Source organism: Dermacentor andersoni, chromosome 10, assembly GCF_023375885.2.
Source record: "Dermacentor andersoni chromosome 10, qqDerAnde1_hic_scaffold, whole genome shotgun sequence".
NCBI classification, from domain to species: domain Eukaryota; kingdom Metazoa; phylum Arthropoda; class Arachnida; order Ixodida; family Ixodidae; genus Dermacentor; species Dermacentor andersoni.
In genome coordinates this window covers 125,942,308-125,962,203 of record NC_092823.1, presented here as the reverse complement: position 1 = coordinate 125,962,203, position 19,896 = coordinate 125,942,308, and the positions used below count along the sequence as shown (strand labels likewise).

Sequence of the window (19,896 nt, the reverse complement as noted above, 5' to 3'; positions counted from 1 at the left end):
TTCTACTTCCTTGGCTAGTCAAGACAGAAAAAATTTGAATTTCAATCGCTCGTTATGCCCACATCACACTCCACAGCAAGTAGTACTGGAAACCAGTATCAAAGGCCATGCTTCGCTGATAAAAAAGCAGGTCACTATACATTATGTAGGTGTCAGTCTTGTGCCCTTAAGCCTCAGAGATCAGCAGTGTACTGACTATGTGCATGTATCCTCTGCGACAGTCAACACACCGCAGATCTCCGAGGTCACGCTCCACCTCTCTCATTAAGTTACAGTATTGCACACAGAAGGGGGCCACAAGCTCGCAAGCCTAGGTAAAACATCTCGGCGTGAAGCATATAACGTCTCAAAGATATAGCAATCTTTTGCATTACAAAACTGCTTCAAATGTCTTCCAATATACAAAATTTTCGCACAATACTATGTCTACTGCAAAAAAAGATTCTACATATTCCTTCTTTTACAAGCAGTATCTATAACCATGAAAAAGCTTGCATTTATGCAAGCACGCAGAGGTAAGACTGCGCCAGTGGATAATGATGTCAGTGTTAACACTCACTGATAGAGTACTCAGTAGCTGGAATCTTGATCACGTCATCATGCAGCAACAAGCGATGCTGAAAGAAAAACAAATGAACATCAGCATCTCAATGTGACAAGAACAGTTACTCTCAGTTATGTGTCACACGTTGCAGCTTTGTGCCTTCCGTGCATACGTTGACTATATTTAAAAGTAGATGTAGGAAGTACGTTTTGACATAAATGCATCTAAATGTACTAAGTACAAAGCATACAACTATTTGATGCAATTACAAGAGACAAATTGTTGTCCACCTCACAAAGTTACAAGGGAAACGCATACAGGTTCTCATGATAGACAAATTTCCTTCAGTGCTTTGTGTTACTGTTGGATGGATGGCAACTTTTTCCCATCTCTTATGGTATTGCACAAAATAGTTCTGAGCTACACGATTCCTCAACCATGCGAACTTTCACTGGACATAATTGCCAAAACTGTTAGAAAAAATACAAGATAGCCAAATGTAAAAGGCAACAGTATATTATTTGGGGGGGAAAAACGAAGTTTCATGTATAGATAAAAACATAATACTTGTGCAATCTATGACTGACACTGACACCTCGGTTAGCACAGAAAGCAGAGGCAAAAATGACAGAGTTGTTTTCTCGGCAAATGAGTGACACCAAAGTTTCTGGTTCATGGGTTTACAGCTTCAAAGATGCACATCCCAGCCTTGTGACACCAGGGGACAAGGCTAAATGTTACTCAACAAGAGCAAAGAATAAAGCCCTTTGTCCATAATGTCCTTGCACAGTTAGTCCATATGTTCTATTGCTTGCACTTTTCATGGTGCTACGGAAAATTGCTGCTTTACTGAAGATTGGCACACTCTACCTCAATTAATCAATAAATGACCATACATTGTCCTAGTTTTCTTTTATTTGCTTTTGATGTCGAAGGGCTTAGCTGACAAGCAGTGAACCTTTTTATCAAAATGGCCTCAGTAAAAGCACAGTCATCTGGGACAGAATAAATAAAGGATGAAGGGTGTAAAATTTTCATGTGTAGTCTGTTGTATAGCTAGTCTCATTGCCAAATCCTCAGTTGCCAAGCACCATAGCCCAGTGCTGAGGTACTAAGAATCATTGCTGTATGGCAGCATTCTTTTAAGCTTGTTTATGGATTTGTACATATCATTCTTTAGTAGTTCATTACATCCTTATGCATTTAATCTTCTGTGTATGAACATGCAGTGTAGGACGCACTATGTATAGGCTGCATGCAATAAAAAACAGAAAGTGAGAATACTATTTTTTTTAAACAAGATGGTGCTGACTTGACTTGGAAAATGAAAGAGATCAGAATACTACAAAATTCCATTGGGCATGCTTGTTTTGGTACGAAAACATGTAATATGGATATATTTGAAGAAAAAGTAAACAACTGGAACAGTACATATAGTAACTACAAAACCAAAACTAGAAATGCAAAGCAGAAGGGCCTTTTTTATTGCCAAAGTAGTTTGCCTCTTAATCACCGTAATCATGTTCTATCAACTAGTTAGCAATAACCCAAATTTGCAAATGTAGTTTGGTCTCTGGAAGGCGGGACCACATTCAAGCATCACTAATAAATAAGTCTTTATTTACATAGTCAATGGCATCGGATCCCACAAAACATCTAGTCAAGCTTTTCTTGTGTCTCTCCCATCATTTCTAATGGACCATAAAGTTGTTAATACTACTTGCCACTAGAGTACCCTTTCAATGCTGCGAATATGCGTGCCAAGCTTTGAAAGAGTGGTCGACTGCTCGCAAGGTGAGGCGTGCAGGGTAAGCTGGCTACCAGTGCATGACAAACAAATTCACCGATTCGTTGTCTAGCCGTTCCCTGGGCAGTGCCTCCTTGCCCCACTCGATGTCTTCCATTTCACCCTCGAGCAGGCGGCGTCGCTGGCGCTCGGTGCGTAATTGCTCGGCCAACTCCTGCACCCTCTGCTCGAGTTCTTGTCTCTCGTGGTCCATCTCTCGCAGCCTGTTTCAACAGAGACAAATCTGCTCAAGGACTTGCATCTCGCATTGAACGGCCATCACATACAAAATTTTCCAGTTGCCACCTGCTGAAATGTGTTCCAAAGAAAAAGAAACCTGCTCGAGAACTGAAACACATCTCACATTGATAGCTGTCAGGGGCAATTTCCAGCTGCCGCCTCCTGCAATCTGGTTCAACGGGGATCTTCCCAAGAACTTAAACACAACAACTTACAGTGACAGCTGTTACAAAAATTTCATCCTACAATCTGTCACAACATAAACGAAACCTCCTCAAGCATTTAAACACATTTTACACTGATAGTTATTTTAAGGAATTTCCAGTTAATATATCCAGCAACATGTTCGAATAAAAACGAAATTTGCTCAAACACATCTCACAGCGATTACTGTTATAACTGGCACATGTCATCTGCAATTTCTGATTTATGCAATTTCTGATTTGTTCAACCACTAAGGGCACACCAGTGTCTCCAAGAGCAATGCACGAAAGAAGTGACTGCAGTATTTGCACACAGATGGCCACGCTCAATCACTTCCTAAATTCAGCTACATGAGAGCACTGCAAAGCATGCTACCGTGCACCAGTTTCATCCCAAAACATAATTGACAGCTTACTTGCATTACTGTTTACAAATTCATGTTTTTGACAGCTTAATCAATTGGTGTTAAAACTGGTTACAACCAGTTGACAGATCAATTGATGGATTGATCAATCAGTCTGATTCACAGATCACTCAATCAGTCTACCAATGAATCAAATGATTTTGTAACCATCACTGACATTGTTAGCCTGCTTTTTAAAAGTGCGCTTCTGGTTTGCTTATAGCTTTCATTTGTTAAATATTTCTGCTTTTCAACCGCGATGTGGACTCCAGTAGCACTCATATTGGTCTATGTGCTTGTCCTCCATTAGTGTTATTCAACGTCAACATCAATAAACAGCAATAGCTAAGCTGCTGGCAAGCTCACAAGGTTAACCAAACTAATAACCAGCCTGCAAAATGCATCTCATTCTTAGCAAAAGAATCAAGGTCCACACTGTGCTTACCTATGCTGAAGAGCAGCAGCATCATCAGCAGGTTGCTGCGAGTTTTCAATCTAGACAAGAAGGGACACAAAGATGCTGTAAGCACACCAGATGATATGGCTCCTTCTATTCATGCTAGCTTAGATCTGTCACTGGCTCACTAGCAACATAAAAATTACTCTGAAAATGCTTTTTTTTTTTTCAATAGATTTGTTTTGCTTTATCTGGATTTGTTTTCCTTTAGCCATTCCAAATGAACTCGGGACTAAGTTCGAAAACAATTAGGGTGAAACAAGGAAAGTACAAAATGCAGAAAGAAATTTTACAGAGGCGAAAATCAACGTTTGGTGCATGCTGTAACAGGCATTGGAATAGAATAGGCATGTAATATGTATACTGCACTGGCAAACGGATGAACACCGATATTGAAGAAAAAATTAAAAGAAAGAAAGCCAATCATTTCCAAGTATAGTATATATCTACAGAATCCAAAATTACGGTAGGTTTAGTCTTGACTACCACATACCAACGCTTCCCAACCTTCTAAAACTGACATTAATTTTAACAGCATGCTTAGATTGAAGTACGAGATTACATGATGAAACGATTAACATTTTTTTCTGACTGTTACATACCTTCTTTTTTTTCTTCCTACCATCAGCCTGTTTAAATTTGTAGCATTACAGTTAAAGCTCGATATAATGAACTTCAACATAACAAGATTCTCGATATAACGAAGTATTTAACTATTCATAACCTCTTGTCCTAACAGCATGTAACTGGAACCTAAATATAACAAAGTGTGTTTGTATGCGGTTTCAACATAGCAAAATTTCGCTTCTGCCGCAAAAGAACGCCACTACAATAAATGGAAACTTCCGCCGATGCAGACAGTCAAATGACTAAATTGCAAGCAGCTGCTTGCAAATGCACCTCTCAAATCAATTCACGCGTGGCACGACAAGAGCGACCACCAAAGTGGAGCCGCATCATGTTCCGTATAAAGTCCTAGTGCGATAACATCCTATCGCGGCCCGCGCGCTTTGTGCTTTAGGTGCGAGTGAAAGTGTGCGAGGGGGAGACAAGAAAGATGGTGGCTTCACGTGTGCCGCCTTCCAGTGCAAGCAAAGGGAAAGAGGGGGAGGGGAGCTCGCTCGCAATAACGCGATCAAGCGCGCGTGAGGGCCGGGGGGGTTGAGACATAAGTTGGCGCTTCGCGATTTCTGGCACGCGTCTCGGCCGCGGTGGCAATTGGCTGTAAGCGCGGCTGACCGCATACGCAGTCGCGCACCCTGCTTTAGCTGTAATCTGCCACTTGTGCAAGGAGTGGGCGTGCCGATACAGTGTGGCATCATGTTGGCTGTCTTCCCGTGCATTTAGTATTGAAGTTTGCGTAACCTCGAGTTTCGGTGACTCGTTGGCGCGAGAGGCAGACGAAGCATTCGCTATCAGCTGCGGGGGCGGAGTGCAGGCAAAAGCTTGGTTGGCTTCATTTAATTCGTACTGCTGATGTGAAGATATTGTCAACATGGCATGAAACCGTACTGTTCATCACCAACTCTCAAATTCATCAAAATAAGTTGCTTTCTCATTCAAATTTGCTTTTTTTCGACTGCCCCCTAATTCGGAAATTTCTGTGGCCACTTTCCTTGCAAGAAAAATCGATCGGCGACTGTACTTATTGACATGAAAGGGCGAATTTCAATACAACAAAATTTCGATGTAACGAAGCAAATTGCCAATTTTACCTACTTCATTACATCGAGGTCTAGCTTTACTTTATTGTAGTTTTTATCAAACACTGCTTCATGTGTATTTTTCTTCTGCCTTTGCAAATTCTGAGATATTGTCTATGATGCATGCTGTACCTGTTCTCAGGTAATTTCATTTTCTTTTTCGTAATGTCCGTATTACTTTATTATTGTTTGAACTTGGTGAAACCTACTGCCTGTTGTCCTCTGTAAGACCCCAGGCCCTGTCAAGCTCTCTACGACAGCTTTTTGCATGGGGGACCCCTGACTTGTGTGTTGCAAACAAACTGAATTCAAAATATTATGCAAACAGCAAATAAAAATGATGCAGCAAGTCCTGAATGCACAACCATCATTTTACAATCATATTTTCCCTCACGTGCCATATCACACTGACCCTGCACTTCGAGTTATCAATTATTTCACCCTTGCTCTGCGATCTGCTAGCGTCCTGCTTGGCTCAGATGGTAGAGAGACTGCCCAAGGTATTGGTCCCAGGTTCGATCCCTGAACCACGACAAACATTTCTTTAACTGTGAAGCTCCCTTTCTGAAAACATGAATGGGTTTCCTTTGTAGCTTCATGCTATAGATGGAAGGATGACGATTTATTCCATATTACGGTACAAAACTGCCTCCATTGCACGGATTTTTGCAGAACTCATTGGCATATCAATTACTAATTAACATATTTAGGAGAGAGTGCTATTTCAAGGAATTCATTTTATCTACTTTCACCACTCTGAAAAAGCCCCTCACCAGACGCCATTGCAAATTTTTGTTATGCATTGGAAGTTGTAAATCACTGTCTAGGCAGCGTTTTTACCTTTTCTTCAAATCGACTCATTATTGGATGAAATAGAAGAAGGCCCTAGTACCATGGCCACCAGAAGGCGGGCGCCGTGAACAAAGAAACTCTCCCCCTTTACCTCAGCTAGCACATGCAAGCAATATTTCTTCCTTGCCTTCTCCAGTACCAGAGCCGAGGGATGTATTTTATTTCTTTTCTTTTTTGCTACATGACGCTCTTCCAGTGGCAGCACTCTTCCGTATTGGATGATTAACTGAAGACACATGCCCCAGGTTGGTGATGTCGCAGGTAGTGTGTCTTGCACACAGGCATTTGTGCGTGGGACCTCGACTGTTTCACTCAAAGGATCTTGACGTGGGACCTTGATGCGTGGGACCTTGACTGTCTCGTGGCCTTCCGTTTCAAATTTCAGCAATTTTTCCACCACGCAGGTGTTTCAGATTTTGCAGACACGAATCCCACAGCACTATCCATGCGCCATGCTTGTTTGTTTGCAATGTCCAAGCCTGGTGAGGGGGCCCTTAAAGCTTAGTGCGTTGACACTACACTATTCTCGAGTGCAATCTCTTGCCCTTCTGTCCATCAGTTCCAGCTTACCTCAATGACGTGCATGCCGTCCCTGCTCAATGGTGGAGTCTGTAGACGCAGCAGCTGGGCTTCCCTCTGCCGCAGCACCTCTTGCGTGTGTGCTAGGAGCTGCTTGAGGCCGCTTTTCTCTTCCAGCACCTTAAAAGAGCACAGAGGTAGAAACTCTGACTGAACTTCAACATTTTAGAATACAACTACTACAATTGTGAGTGAGTGATTTATTATGATGAAATTGGAAACCTTCGCAGCTGCTGTGTAACTGGTGGCTCCACCAACAACAGAATGTACAATGAGCAAAGGATGATAAAGTGAGGTGATGTGAAAAACGCACAAACAGACGTTCCGACATCAACTCCTTCCCTACCATGAGGAAAATAGGTGTTTTTGAAGGTTAGGCCAGATCTTTCTTTCTGAAAAGCTACTGCACTGAATATTTTATGTAATACATAAACAAAAAGCAGAATGAATGCACTTTTCACATGTAAAAGTTTTATTAATGAGATGTATGCCATAAAAAAGATATAAATTGCCAGACTCAAGATTGTGGGATAAGAATGAACAAAGCTTGTAGAGGCACACACGCTTGTATATACTAAAAAAAGTATGTAAAAAAATTATGATATAAGAAATGTATTGCCTTCTAATAGGCACTATAAATTTAAAAAATAACATTTTTTTATTGAACAGGTATTCCACAACAAAAATTTAACTGCAAGAACTACAGTTTGGTGTGCCGGGCTGCGGTCGTAGATGTTCCGGACTGCTTTGCATCGTCGTCACTCTCAGAGTCTAAGTGCAACGAAGAAGCAGCATCCTCGGACTAGCTGCTTCTCGATCTATAGATAAAATGAGCTGTAGATGCAGCGGAATCACAAAGAGCTGTGATCTTTCGAAGCGTGTGCAACACTTCTGGAGGCAGCCATTTTTGTTTCCTACTTTGATGATCGCGAAGCTTCGGAGTGCGTTAAAAAATTACCGCCTCTTGGGAAAAAATCTAACTGCTTAAAAAACAAAAATACAGTTCTCCTTCATGTCTGATGGCGAAGTGTGTCCACGAGCGGTGCAGTTGTTCTTGAAAGCGGCATTTCAAACATTCGATAACAAGTGGCTATTTTTGCTTTCTACTTTGATGATCATGAAACTTCAAGGTATTCAAAAATACCATCTAGCGAAAAAAAAGCAAACTGCCTAGAAAATAAAAATATAGTTCTCCTCCTTCACGTCCGATAGCGCAGTGTGTCTGTGAGTGGCTCAGAAGGTCTCGAAAGCGGCGTTTCAAGCTATCATTAGCGAGCTAACGATGCACAGTGGGCGTGGTGTGGAAAGAGTTAAAGCTCATTTCATAAAAATGCTTAAACAATGACAGTCAATACAGGAAAAGAAATACCACACACTCCGCATTTTCTACGATTGAACATATAATACATATAATGCATTATATGTACCTGCATGTATAATGCATTATATAATACTTGCACATAATGCTTTGACACAAAAACACACAAGGACGTACAAAGTGTTAACATAAGGATATACAGTAATGACACTTTCAGTAAAGAAGGTTATTAAAGCTTTCAGAGCTGATTGCTGTAGTGATGCATTAACCCATGGTCCAAGCAACTTTTCTACGCTTAAAGGACTATGAAAGGTCACCGTTGCAACCTTCAAAGCAAATCTTTGCTGTGCAAGGTTAGGACAGCTTATTATTATTATTATTATTATTGTTATTAGCAGTAGTAGTAGTAGTAGTAGTAGTAGTAGTAGTAGTAGTAGTAGTAGTAGTAGTAGCAGTAGTAGTAGTAAAAGTAGTAGTAGTAGTAGTAGTAGTAGTAGTAGTAGTAGTAGTAGTAGTAGTAGTAGTAGTAGTAGTAGTAGTAGTAGCATAATTATTCAACTTGAAGAACATAGACACAAATGAGTGATAGGAAAAGAAGAGAGAATACAGGCTGAAAACTGCCAATGTCTGCATACTCTTCAGGAAGGGATGGAGACGTAAAATTAAAGATAGGAAGCATGAAATGAAAAAAAGGAGACGACAAATCACAAAGACTAAAGTTAAACATTGACAAAGAATAGAGTACAGCAGTAGAAAACTCATGCGATCATGAATCGCACAATGCTTCCACACTACAATCGCAGCTGCTCCCATTAGGAAATTCTGCGAAAACTATTAGATGAAAGAGCAGTAATACAAGAAAAGGGCGCATGTACGCATGTAGTCAACTCTGTGAAACGCCTTATTCCTGAACTGCCTGAACCTTCATACATATTCGCAGCTCCCAAAGGTACCAGCACCAGACTTCCCTTTAGCACTATGCTTGAACGTATGTAGTCTAATTGCTGATTAAAACCAGAGTATATTTTTCCAGGTGTGAAAAGTAAAAAAAAAGAAGGGCTTGCATATCTAAAAAGTAATACAACTGGTTGCCTAGTACAGGAAATGCAGCCAAAGGCTTTAAAAAAATGAAAGGAACAAGGTGCGCCATGTCTATTCACAAAAGATTACTTGCAACCACTTTACCAAAATGAAGCTGCTCTGTGCACATGAACACTAACAGCATGTTTCCTTTGGGAATGGACAGCAGTCTACACACAGCCTAGCAAATACAAATAAAAAGCATGCATGCATGCATGCATGCATACACACACACACTCCCAGTGTACACAAGGAAACAGGGTATTTTTCAAAAGAAACTATCTTTCCATCTGTACACAAACCTTGTTGAGGTCAACCGACATCTCTTCGTTGTGGAGACCCAGCTGGTGCAGCTGGGCGGCTGTCTGCTCCAGTTCTGTCTGCAGCCTCTCCACCTCTGCATTGTGGCCTTGTTCACTCTTGCTGCTCTCAAAGTCCCGAATGTAACTCCTCCAGTTCTGCACCTGCTGTGTCAGGGCCCTGTTGTCCTTATGCGCCTGCTCCATCTGGTTCCGCAAGTCCAGCTTGCTCCTCAGTGCCTCCTCGTGCTGCGTCCTCAACTCCTCAAGCTCACCACTTAGATTTTGTGCCGTCTGCTTCAGGTGCTCCTCGATGTGCTTGAGCTGCTTTCGTTCTTGGCTCCAACGGCCTTCCTTAGCCTGTGACTGTTCGACCAGGGCAGCATGCCTCTGGTTCAGTTCGTCCAGCTGGTTTTGCAGACGACACACTTCATCTGATGTCGCCTGCTCTTTCGTGGCCCTCAGTTCTTCGATCGTTCTTTCGGCATCCTCGAGTTTAGCTTTCACTGAAAGTGATTCTTGGCTTGCAGATTGAACCAGCCGCTCCTCAGCCTTCAGCTGCGAGCTCTTGAGCTGGTGGAATCGCTCCTGGAGTTGCTGGTGCTCTTGCCGGAGCAGGTCTAGCTCCTGGAAGGTCTTATGTCCCACGAAACCCTGCTTCTCCATGAGTGCGAGTGCCTGGTTTGCTGCGGAACAGTCTTCAGCCAGCTGTGCGCACTTGGCTTCCAGCTTCTTCTTCTCCTCAACGACGACGTGGAACTCTTCCTCAAGGTCACGATGCCTGTACAGGATCTGATTGTACTTCTCCTGCATCTGGGCGAAGTCACGCTTCAGAGAGGCAGTCGCGGTCGCATCACCGTTCCTCTCTTCTTCGAGCTGCTTCTGGTACCTGTTCTCGAGGTCCTTGAGGGCCTTTGCGTGCTGCTCGTGTTGCGCCTTCAGCTCCTGCTCCAAGTTCTGCCTCGCTCGCTTCAGGTTCTCGGCGAGGTTCTGGAAGGCCTCGTTGTCACTGGTCAGCATGTCGGCCTGTTCCTTCAGGTTCACAAGTTCGAACTTGAGGTGCTTGGACTCAATTTCCAGCCTGTTGTTCTGATCCAGCAGCTCGCCTACCTTGTCGCGCAGGGAGCTGCACTCGGCCTCAGCTTCCCTGGCCCTGGCGGTAGCTTGGTCCAAACTCAGAGCGAGAGATTCGGTGTGCTCACTTTGCGCAAGCGACTTCTGCAAGTCCTCCTGGAGCGAGCAGCACTGCCTTTCGAGTTGGCCCACTTCGTCAGCCTTCCTCTGACAAGAGTGCTCAAGCTCAGCATGGGATTCACGGAGCGTGTTCAGCTGCTTGACGAGCATGTCATTTTTCTCCTTGAATAACTTCAACTTTACCAGCATCTTCTCAGACTTCTGCCTCATGGCAGCAAGCTCGGAGCTCAGGTTGTCACCATCACCTGTGTTCTGAATTGGCGGTTGCACTTTTAATGCCGCAACTTCTTCTTTCAGCAAGGCTATTTCAGCAAGCAACTCTGTTTTTTCTGACAAAGACTCTTCCTGACCCTTTTCTTTTGGAAGCTCATCTTTGACATCTGTCTGAAGTGACTTATCCAGTTTTGGTGACTCATCACTGGCATCGGTCTGAAGTAACTTGTCAGTTCTTGTAACGTCGTTGACGTTTGTCACTTGCTCTTTCTTTTCAAAAACTTCCTGCATTTCGTGGTACCTACACTGCAACTGCTCATTTTCTATCGTGGCTTCTGCTAACCTTGAGTTCATTTGTTCGCATGACGATCTCAGGTTCTCCGTCTCTTTCGAAAGTGCACTGCTAGTATTCTTGAGGGAGAGAACATGTTTGTAAACTGTCTGCAAGAGTGCTGGCAGGTCCTCTGAATCTTCAGCAATCTTTAGCTCCTCCTCCAATTTGTTTGGATCTGTGGTGTCTTGCGTGACTGCAGCCAGAAGCATTCTCAGGCCTTTCAGTGTCTGCAAGTCCTGCTCCTGGAGAGACTTTTGGCTCTCATGCAGGGAAGAAATTTGCTGATCTTTCTCTGCGAGCGAAGACTCGAGTGCCTCCCGCCTTTTCCTGACACTCTCAAGGAGCCACTTGAGGTATTCGAAGGCACTGAATTCGGCACCCATGAACGTCATGTCACCGGGCAGACGCTCGCCACACTCTTGAAGAAGCACGTCCTGCAGGGTGCTGTACTCAGCAGAAAACTTCTCAAGCTGAAGCTGAGATGCCTGGAGCTTGCTCTGTAGTGCGTCGGCTTCTTCCACCTTGGAGTCTACAATTTCAAGCTGTTTGATGAGGTCTCCACTTAGAGATTCCAGCTGACCTTGTAGCAGTCCAAATTCCTCACTCTTCTTTCGCGAAAAGTCTGCATGCTCTGAATGCAGCTGCTGAATGAGCTCAGTGGCTGCGTCCAATTCATTCTGCAGCGCTCGTTCGCGACTTAAACTGGCGTTGACAGCGTCTTCATGCTCAGCGGATAACTGCTGAAGCTCCGTCTTCGACGACTGAAGTTCTGATAGAAGGCATTCAGTCTCGCGCGAATGGCCGGCCTTGAGAACTTCATTTTCTGCCGACAACACCTTGAGAGTATCACTTGCAGACTCCAGACGCTTCTTGAGCTCCTCAACCTCGCTTTCAAGTGGGACTGCTTCCCTGCTCCTCAGCCTAAGCTCTTCAACTTGGACTCTAAGGTTGTACGCTTCAGCGTTAGCTGTCTGCAACTCTCTGGACAGGCTTTCATTTTTTTCTGTTTCTAGGTCCAAGCGGTCCTTTAGGCTTCGCAGTTCTGAAGACAACTGAGCTGTCTGTACATCCCTCTGCTCAAGTTCCTCTGTCAACTTCTTCAGAGCAGTTCTTTCGTTAGCGAGCGCCTCCGTCAGCTGCTCCAGTTCCTTCTGAAGGCAGCTGTTCTGTTCTTTTAGGCTTCCCACTTCTTTCGTCCTGTCTTCAAGTATCTTCACCTTCAGCCTCAGCTCTCCCCTCGACTTCTTGAAGGCAAGCTTAAGCTTCTTCAACTCGGCATCTGCTGGCTCTTTGCTTTCATCCTGATGAGCTGCCGGATTGGCTTCTTCGGAGGCACTGCAGACGTGTTTCACATCTTCGTGCTTCACTCTCAGCTGCTGTTCTGCCTCCTCAAGTTTCTTCTTCATGCAGGCAAGGTCTTCAGTGAGCCTTCGGATGTCATCTTCTTTGCCTAGAGCTAACTCCTGGGCCATCTGAATGTCCATCCTCGCTGCATCAAGTTCCCGCCGTAGAGTTTCAATGTCTGCCTCAACACCTTCTGCATCTCCTGCATAGAGGAGCTGTGCCTCTTTCGGAACTATCATTTCTTCTACTACTGGAACCTTCGCAGGTGCATCAGCTTGATCAGACTGCATAACTAAATTCTGCTTTGAGATTTGAGATTGTGACTGTTCCTTCATGTTTTTTAACTCGGCAACCGCCTCCTGATATTGCTTCTCAAAGATGTTTAGACGCTCTATCTCCGCCTGGAGCCTCACGAGCTCCAGTTCAAGGTTCTTCTGTTCATCATGATGACTCTGGTATGTTTGTCTAACTTCGTTCGAGGCTTGCTCAGCTCGTTCTTTGAGACTGCTGTTCTCCTCGTACAATTCACTCAGCCTCGCTTCCAGCTCTCTGATCTGTTCATCGTAGTCACTAGCCTTTGCCACGTAGGTGGACAGCTCAGTTTCAAGCTTCGAGTTAGCGTCAGCAAACTCTCTCATCTGCTGGTCGTGGTTTTGGACAAGGTTCTGTATCTCTGTCGAGAATATGGCAATCTGCTCTTTCGCGCGACCATTCTCTAGACGCAGTTCTTCCACATGTTCTCTGAGATTGAACACCTCGCTTTCCTTTTCAGCAAGCCTTTCGGTGAGGCTTGAGCATTCCGCCCTGGCACTAGACTCGGCTTCAAGCAGCTCTCCTAGCTGCTGATCATGACTTGACACAAGGTTTTCTATTTCTGTCGAAAGGAGAGCTAACTGCTCCTTTTTCTTGTTGTGCTCAACGTTAAGCCTTTCTTGTTCACCTTGTAACTCAGTTATTTGGTTCTCCTTTTCTAACAAGGCCTTTGCACAGCTTTCTATTTCCATTTGGTGCTGTTCGTTCATCCTTTCTTGCTGAGCTTGCAGCTGCTCAACCTCTGTTTTCAGGGAAACAAGCATCTCGTCAGATTTCTGCAAGTTACTTTCAGCAGCCCTTAACTTGTTGCCGAGTCCCTCTAGAGTGTCGTTTGCGACCTGCTTCTCACATTGTAGCTTTTCAACTTCCCTTAGCAAAGATTCTTGCGTATCTACAGAAGCCTTCAACTGTTCCTCCAAGTCATCAATCCTTTTTTTCCGCTCATCCAATTGGGGGAGAAGAGAGTTGGCTTCTGACTTCGCTGTCTCCAGCTCAGATCTGAAGGTTGCCTGAACATGCTCCTCACCAGCCAGTTTTTCTCGGAGGCTGGCGACGGAGCCGTCGGCTTCCTCGACCCGCTGAGCCAATCCAGCATTGCTTACTGCCAACTTGTCATTGGCCTCTTGTAACTCCGAAAGTACACGAGATTTCTCCTCTAGGCTGTTCTCAAGGAGCTTCAAGTTCTCTTTCATCACCTGTAAACTCTGTTCTTTTAGTTTTATCTCTTCTGATGACTCATCGAATCTGGCAGCTAGTGTCTGGACTTGGGCTACAAGATCTTCATTCACCGCTTTGAGGGACTGAGCATTCTCAGCGGATGCCTCAAGAGATGTTTTGAGGTTTGAAATGACCCCATCTCGCTCCTGCAATGCAGCCTCCACCAAGGAAAGTTCGCCTGTTCTCTGCTGCAGATCTCGTGAAAGTTCCGACACTTTGACCACCAAGTCAGAAGTCTGCGACTCTGTGTTCTGCCTGAGCGAGTCCAATTCTGCATCCTTTGAGCTTAGGGAAACTTTCAACTGTGCTAGCTCGTCTGTTTTTGCAATGACAGATTCCTTCAAGCTCTCTAAATGTTCGTGTAGACGTAATTTCTCCTTGCATTCTTTCTCGAGCATTTCTTCAGTTTCCTGTACCTTGGTGCGCAAGCTTGCAATTTCTTTCAGGAGGCGGTCATTGAGCTCTTTTCCATCGTTATTAAGCTGCTGCAATTGCTGCAACTGCTGCTGTGCCGTTGCTAGAGCCTGGCGGGTTTCTTCGAGTTCTGCAGACACTTGACTCGTCAAGTTCTTGGAATCATCGCAACATTTCCCAAGTTCCCTGATCTGCTGTTCAAGCTGCTCTTTTTCAGCGTCATGCAGTGCTGTTTGTTTAGCAAGTTCAGCGGTGATGTCGTTGCACTTTTCTTCCAGCTGACCGCTGCGCTGAGCTGCCTCATTGAGGCATTCCTGCAGGTGAGAGAGTTCCCGGGACATCTCCTTGCTTTCCTTGTTCTTCAACATAAGTGCCTCATTAAGTTGTTGAAGTTGACAAGTGAGGTCATTCCTCTCCTTCTGGGCTTTGTCGAGGAATTCTTGAATTTCTACCTCTTTGCCTTGGCAGTTTGATTCGGAGTTCAACAGCTGCTGCTGCAGGTCTTCAGCCTTCCGAGAAAGGCTTTCTTGCTCGGCTTCGAGTTTACGCAACTCTGCATTTGCCAGCTGAGCTTTTTCCTTGGCCTCTGAGAGCTGCTGGCAGACATTCGCTTTGTTATCCTCAACGCATGCAAGCTGCTCTTTGAGTGCAAGGGACTCATTCTCAAGCTCTGCCTTTGCAGAGAGAGCAGCTTCAAGCTCTTGCTGAACACCTTTCAAGAGCGATTTGGCATCGAGGCACGACTTCTCAAGCTCTCCTTTCGATGAGACAGCAACTTCAAGTTCCTGCTGCATGTTCTTCACAGATGAGTCAGCTTCTTTGTACTTGGAACTGATCACCTCGATCTTCTTCTGCATCTTTTTGAGCTTGTTTTCCAGAGACTTGTTCTCCGATTTCGTTTGCTCGAGAGTGTTTGCAGAGCTAGTGAGCTCAGCACGAAGTGTCAGTGTTTCATTTTCCTTAGCGTGCAACGTTTCGCGGAGCGACGAGACTTCTCCCATCACTTCTGATAATCGTTCTTCGCTAGTTTTGAGTTGTTTCTGAAGCTCTTCGAGTGATTCTTGAAGAGCTGCTTCCTGGCGAGCAAAGCTTTGCGCACTCTCCTGCAGCTCCATTTCCCTTGAGGCGAGACACTCCGTTAGATCAAGCAGTGAGCGTTCTTTGTCTTCAACCTGCAACTGAAGAGCAGAAACTTCCTTCTCAAGGTCAGTGCACTGCTCGAGCAAAGTCGCAACCTTCGATTCAGTCTTGCGGCGCTCCGCATCGAGGTGAGACTGGAGCTCTTCTACCTTGCCGAGAGCCGTCGACAGTGCCAACTCTCGCTCCTCCATGACCGCATTGGACTTCTCGTTCACAATCCTCAGCCTGTTGACTTCTGCATCAAGCACCAAAACACGCTGTTTTTCTACATCGACGGCTTCTTGAAGTTTGGCTTTCTCATCAATGAGTTGCTTGATTCGATTATTCAGTTCCTCTTTGTCCAGCTTCTGCGACTGTGACAGCAGGTCAAGGTTTTCGTGCAAAGCACTCCACTTGGATTTCAACTCTTCGAGCGATGTGATGGACAAAGATTCTAGGCACGCATTCACGGTGGTGAGCTGAGCCTTCAGTGAGTCAGCATCTTTCAGCGCACTTTCTAACTGTTCAACCTTTGATGCTAGCTGCTCACTCCATGAAATGGCTTCGTTAAGTTCTTTACGATACTTGCTAACAGTTTCTTCTTTCTCTGAAATGGAGCGATCCCACACAACCTTTGCTTCACCCAAGCTTGGTGCACCAATGTGCAAAAGCAAATCTTCAATTGCGACATTGATTTCTTCGTAGCTTCTTTTGACTGCTTCATGCTCAACCTTAAGTTGGCTTTCACGAGAATAAATTTCATCGATCGCACATTGTTTCACTTGCAACTGCTCTTGCACATTTTTCAACTCGACCTTTAACCTTTCAATGTCTTCTGATTGAGCCTTCAGCACACTAACATTATCAGCCTGTGCACTGTTGAGTTCCTGAACTTTTCTATCTCGATGTTCAAGCTCTTCTTGCACAGCTCTCATAGCTTCAGCACTCTCTCGTTGCACAGCCTGCAGTTCTTCAAGAGCTTTTTGCAGGCTCACGGAGTCTCTTTCCGACACTTCTTTCCACCGATCAACCTCTTCTGCATTCCTTGACAACTGTGCCAGCAATTCTTCCCGGGCCTCGTCATTTTCTCGGGCTTGTAATGCGTTTGCGTCAAGCCTTTCATGAACGCCTCTCAAGGCTGCTTCGAGCTCCTCTATCCTAGCTGACTTTGAGGCCACTTCAGACTGCTGCTGTTCCTGCATTTTGGCCATGTCTTCGAGTTGCCGAGTCTTTTCCTCAACTTCGTGCCTCGCTTCGCGAAGGTTTCTGTCTAGCTCGTCTGTTTGTGCAGCGGTGGTGGATGCGAGTTGCTCCTCCAAGTGCAGAAGCTTCTGCCGGAGGTCGGTAATAGTTGACGAGTCTTCCTCGTGCAGTGCAAGCAACTTCTTGACCTCTTCCTCAAGAGCTGCCTTCAACTCTTGCTCCAGCATAGGCGTGGAACTCTCGCCTGCCTCCCTGAGTGCCTCGAGTTCCAGCTGCAACTCTCTCATTTTCTGCTCTTCAACTGCAAAAGTAGAGAGAAGAAAGATAAAATGAATCTTTCGCAAAAACAATTTTCACCCATTCTCAGGTATGAGGCAAGAATGTGGGAGAAGCTCCCCGCGTAAGAATACGCCACAACTCTTTTTTTATCCCCTTGCCTCTCAAAAACACAGTTCCCTCGTGGCTCCAAAATGAAGTCAAATTATAGGGCTTCCCAAAGCAAATCGAAAGTTACCTTAGGCATTGTAGTGGGGGGCTCTGGATGGATTTTTACCACCGGGGTGTTTCTTTAATGTGCACCTATATCCAAGTACTTAATCTCTCTTTTTTTTTTGCATTCTGCTTAAATGGGGCAGCTATGACTAGGAATCAAACGTGGGACCTTGTGCTTAGCAGGAGAACGCTGTAGCCACAGAGCCACCACGATGCACAAACAGGCGTGAACAAAAGGCACTCAAGTGGTTCACCCATTACCAATGAACACGCAACGGTCATAAACAGCATAAATGCAAATATTAACAGCACAAGTGCAAGCCTGTGAACATCATCCTTGTTTCCGTATTTTTATATGCAGCTGCATCCTTTACGAAGTGCTCGTTGGAGGTATCTTCGAGTGACTGATCACAACATTCAAAAGTGACAAAGCTACAGGGTATGCTGTAGCAGAGTAGTCCTGCATTGAGGTATTTCGGCCACCCGAGCTTCTTTAGTTACAGTGAAATCTTCTTTAATCTGCAGCAGCAGCCACATGTGAGAGCAATCAGAACAAACAGGCAAAGAATGCTAGCTTATTTGTTTATGAGAAATGTCATCATACACTATCCTCATTTGCGATATTGAACTGATGTCTTCCACTTGAATGCAGCTCTTACAATCCACCGTTCATGACTGGCTGATTCCATGGATAAACGTGAGTGGAGCGTCACTCTGACCACTGACGAAACACAAAATGGAATAGCATTGAAAAAGGAATCACTACAAAATAGCAGTCCTTATTTGCTCCACAACATTAGCAAGTTTTGAACTGCTTAAGGACATCTTCATAATGTCGACAATGCCGGGTCCGAGTTTTGAGACCAATTTTAGCATCAACTAAAACACCTTGCAAGTGCTCCTGAAACCCTGTGCTTGCTTGCCAATGTCAAGTGTCGGCCTTTCATGTGCGAAAAACGTGTGGTAGAAGTTCTACAACTTTAAAAATATGCATAAGTACTGCTATAAAGACAAAAAATATGTAGGTCCAACACACGTGCGGGAATCTATGTAAAATGACACTTTAGTAAAGCGGGTAAATAAATGCTTTCCAACTAATGGCAACGCATACAATTTTGTTTACTTTCACGCTATGCAACTTGTAGCCTCATGAACTGTTTTCTGTCCACCACAAAGTTCAAAACTTATTCCCATCTCATTTTTATAAAGGCTATGCCCTACATCACTCACAAGCTATGCCGAAATGCAAGCACCAAACCAGGCAGATGCCCAGTGGGAGACGTATACACAGTGATGTCACAAGGTTGAGGGTGGTGTATGATGCCCGTCGATGAAAAATGGTGATGAAAGGTGCATGGACAGAAAAGGATGACGTGTATCTTGCAACATTTAGGGATTCTGTACCACTTGTGTCATAGTGGGACACGCCCATTGTGGAGGATCGGCCAAGAACGTACATGCACACAGTAACATGCACCAAGCAGCTAAATTTAAGAAATATGTTAAATATAATTCATCATACTATAAACAGATCAGCGTGCTTTAAAGATGGCTGCGAGTCGACATATGTTATGGTTTTATGTAAGAAGTTATTTTTTCGTTATGTAATACAGAGATGGGCATACTTAGCCATTTAAGCCACCTCATGCATACTTTCATATAACTTGTGTGTGTGTGTACACACATAAACACACACACACACACACACACACACACACACACACATACATACATACATACATCCAGAACCGACCCAGCAACCAGGTAGCCACCCCAATCCCAAGAAAGTGGACTAAGAACGCTATGCTTTAAAATGAGCCGAGCCGAAAATGAAAGTGAAAGAAGGAAGGAAGGGTTGTTGTCCTCACTTTCTTTCTGCTCCTCTATCTGTGCAGCTTGCACCTCGAGTGAGATCTTCTCGTCTCGTGCTGCCTTCACCTGGCCCTTGAGCTCTTCAATGATCTTGTCCTTGGTGACCATCTCCTCCAATTTTACGGCTGCACACAACAAAATGTGAACGAGTGGGGCACACGTGATTGCTACTTTGCTTCTTTTGCTTAAGAGCAAGGTTTCCGATTTCCCTATTCAAATACAGGTGATACACATCAATTTTGTTATGCAACCATTGAACAGACATTAATGAAATTTTTTGCACTTCAGAGCGAAAGCTGAGCGCTCCCAATTGTGTGATGCAGAATTCCAAGTTAGGGCACGACAGTTTTCATGAATATTGTCAAAAAATCAGAAAGTTAACAAAAAAAATGGAAGCATAAAGCTTACAAATTCATAATTCTGCACCAGAAACGAATATTGCAATTCCGTAAACTGCAGCTGCTAGGCCATCACAAGTGGACAAATGTGATAAATCAATTTGCAGCTTATGCGAAATTGACATAATATTTGCAGGGGTTTTGCAAAAGTTCTACTCACAAATAACTAGCTGATATCACAGCCCTGTATGATACATCCATTGTGTTTGCTTTGATGTTTCAGTAGGTGCAGCTTACAGACTGTGATATTACTTTTTGTTGCTGAGCTAAAGTTGTGAAAATTATGTTCAGGTTCTTTATTTAATTTGGGACATTCAA

General features: G+C 44.3%; 1 protein-coding gene across 5 annotated transcripts in view; it reads right to left on the bottom strand.

The window, feature by feature from the left end:
• Window positions 1-19,896, bottom strand: part of LOC126544959 (uncharacterized) — a 49,433-nt gene that overhangs the window by 8,410 nt on the left and 21,127 nt on the right. For all 5 annotated transcript variants that reach the window (XM_055078032.2, XM_050192538.2, XM_050192539.2 and 2 more), the window contains 6 exons: window positions 19,177-19,305; window positions 9,469-17,117; window positions 6,760-6,888; window positions 3,623-3,672; window positions 2,389-2,554; window positions 560-617 (listed from right to left, as the gene is read on the bottom strand). In XM_055078032.2, coding sequence (XP_054934007.1) covers window positions 560-617; window positions 2,389-2,554; window positions 3,623-3,672; window positions 6,760-6,888; window positions 9,469-17,117; window positions 19,177-19,305 — 8,181 coding nt within the window. The remainder of the gene's footprint in view (window positions 1-559; window positions 618-2,388; window positions 2,555-3,622; window positions 3,673-6,759; window positions 6,889-9,468; window positions 17,118-19,176; window positions 19,306-19,896) is intronic.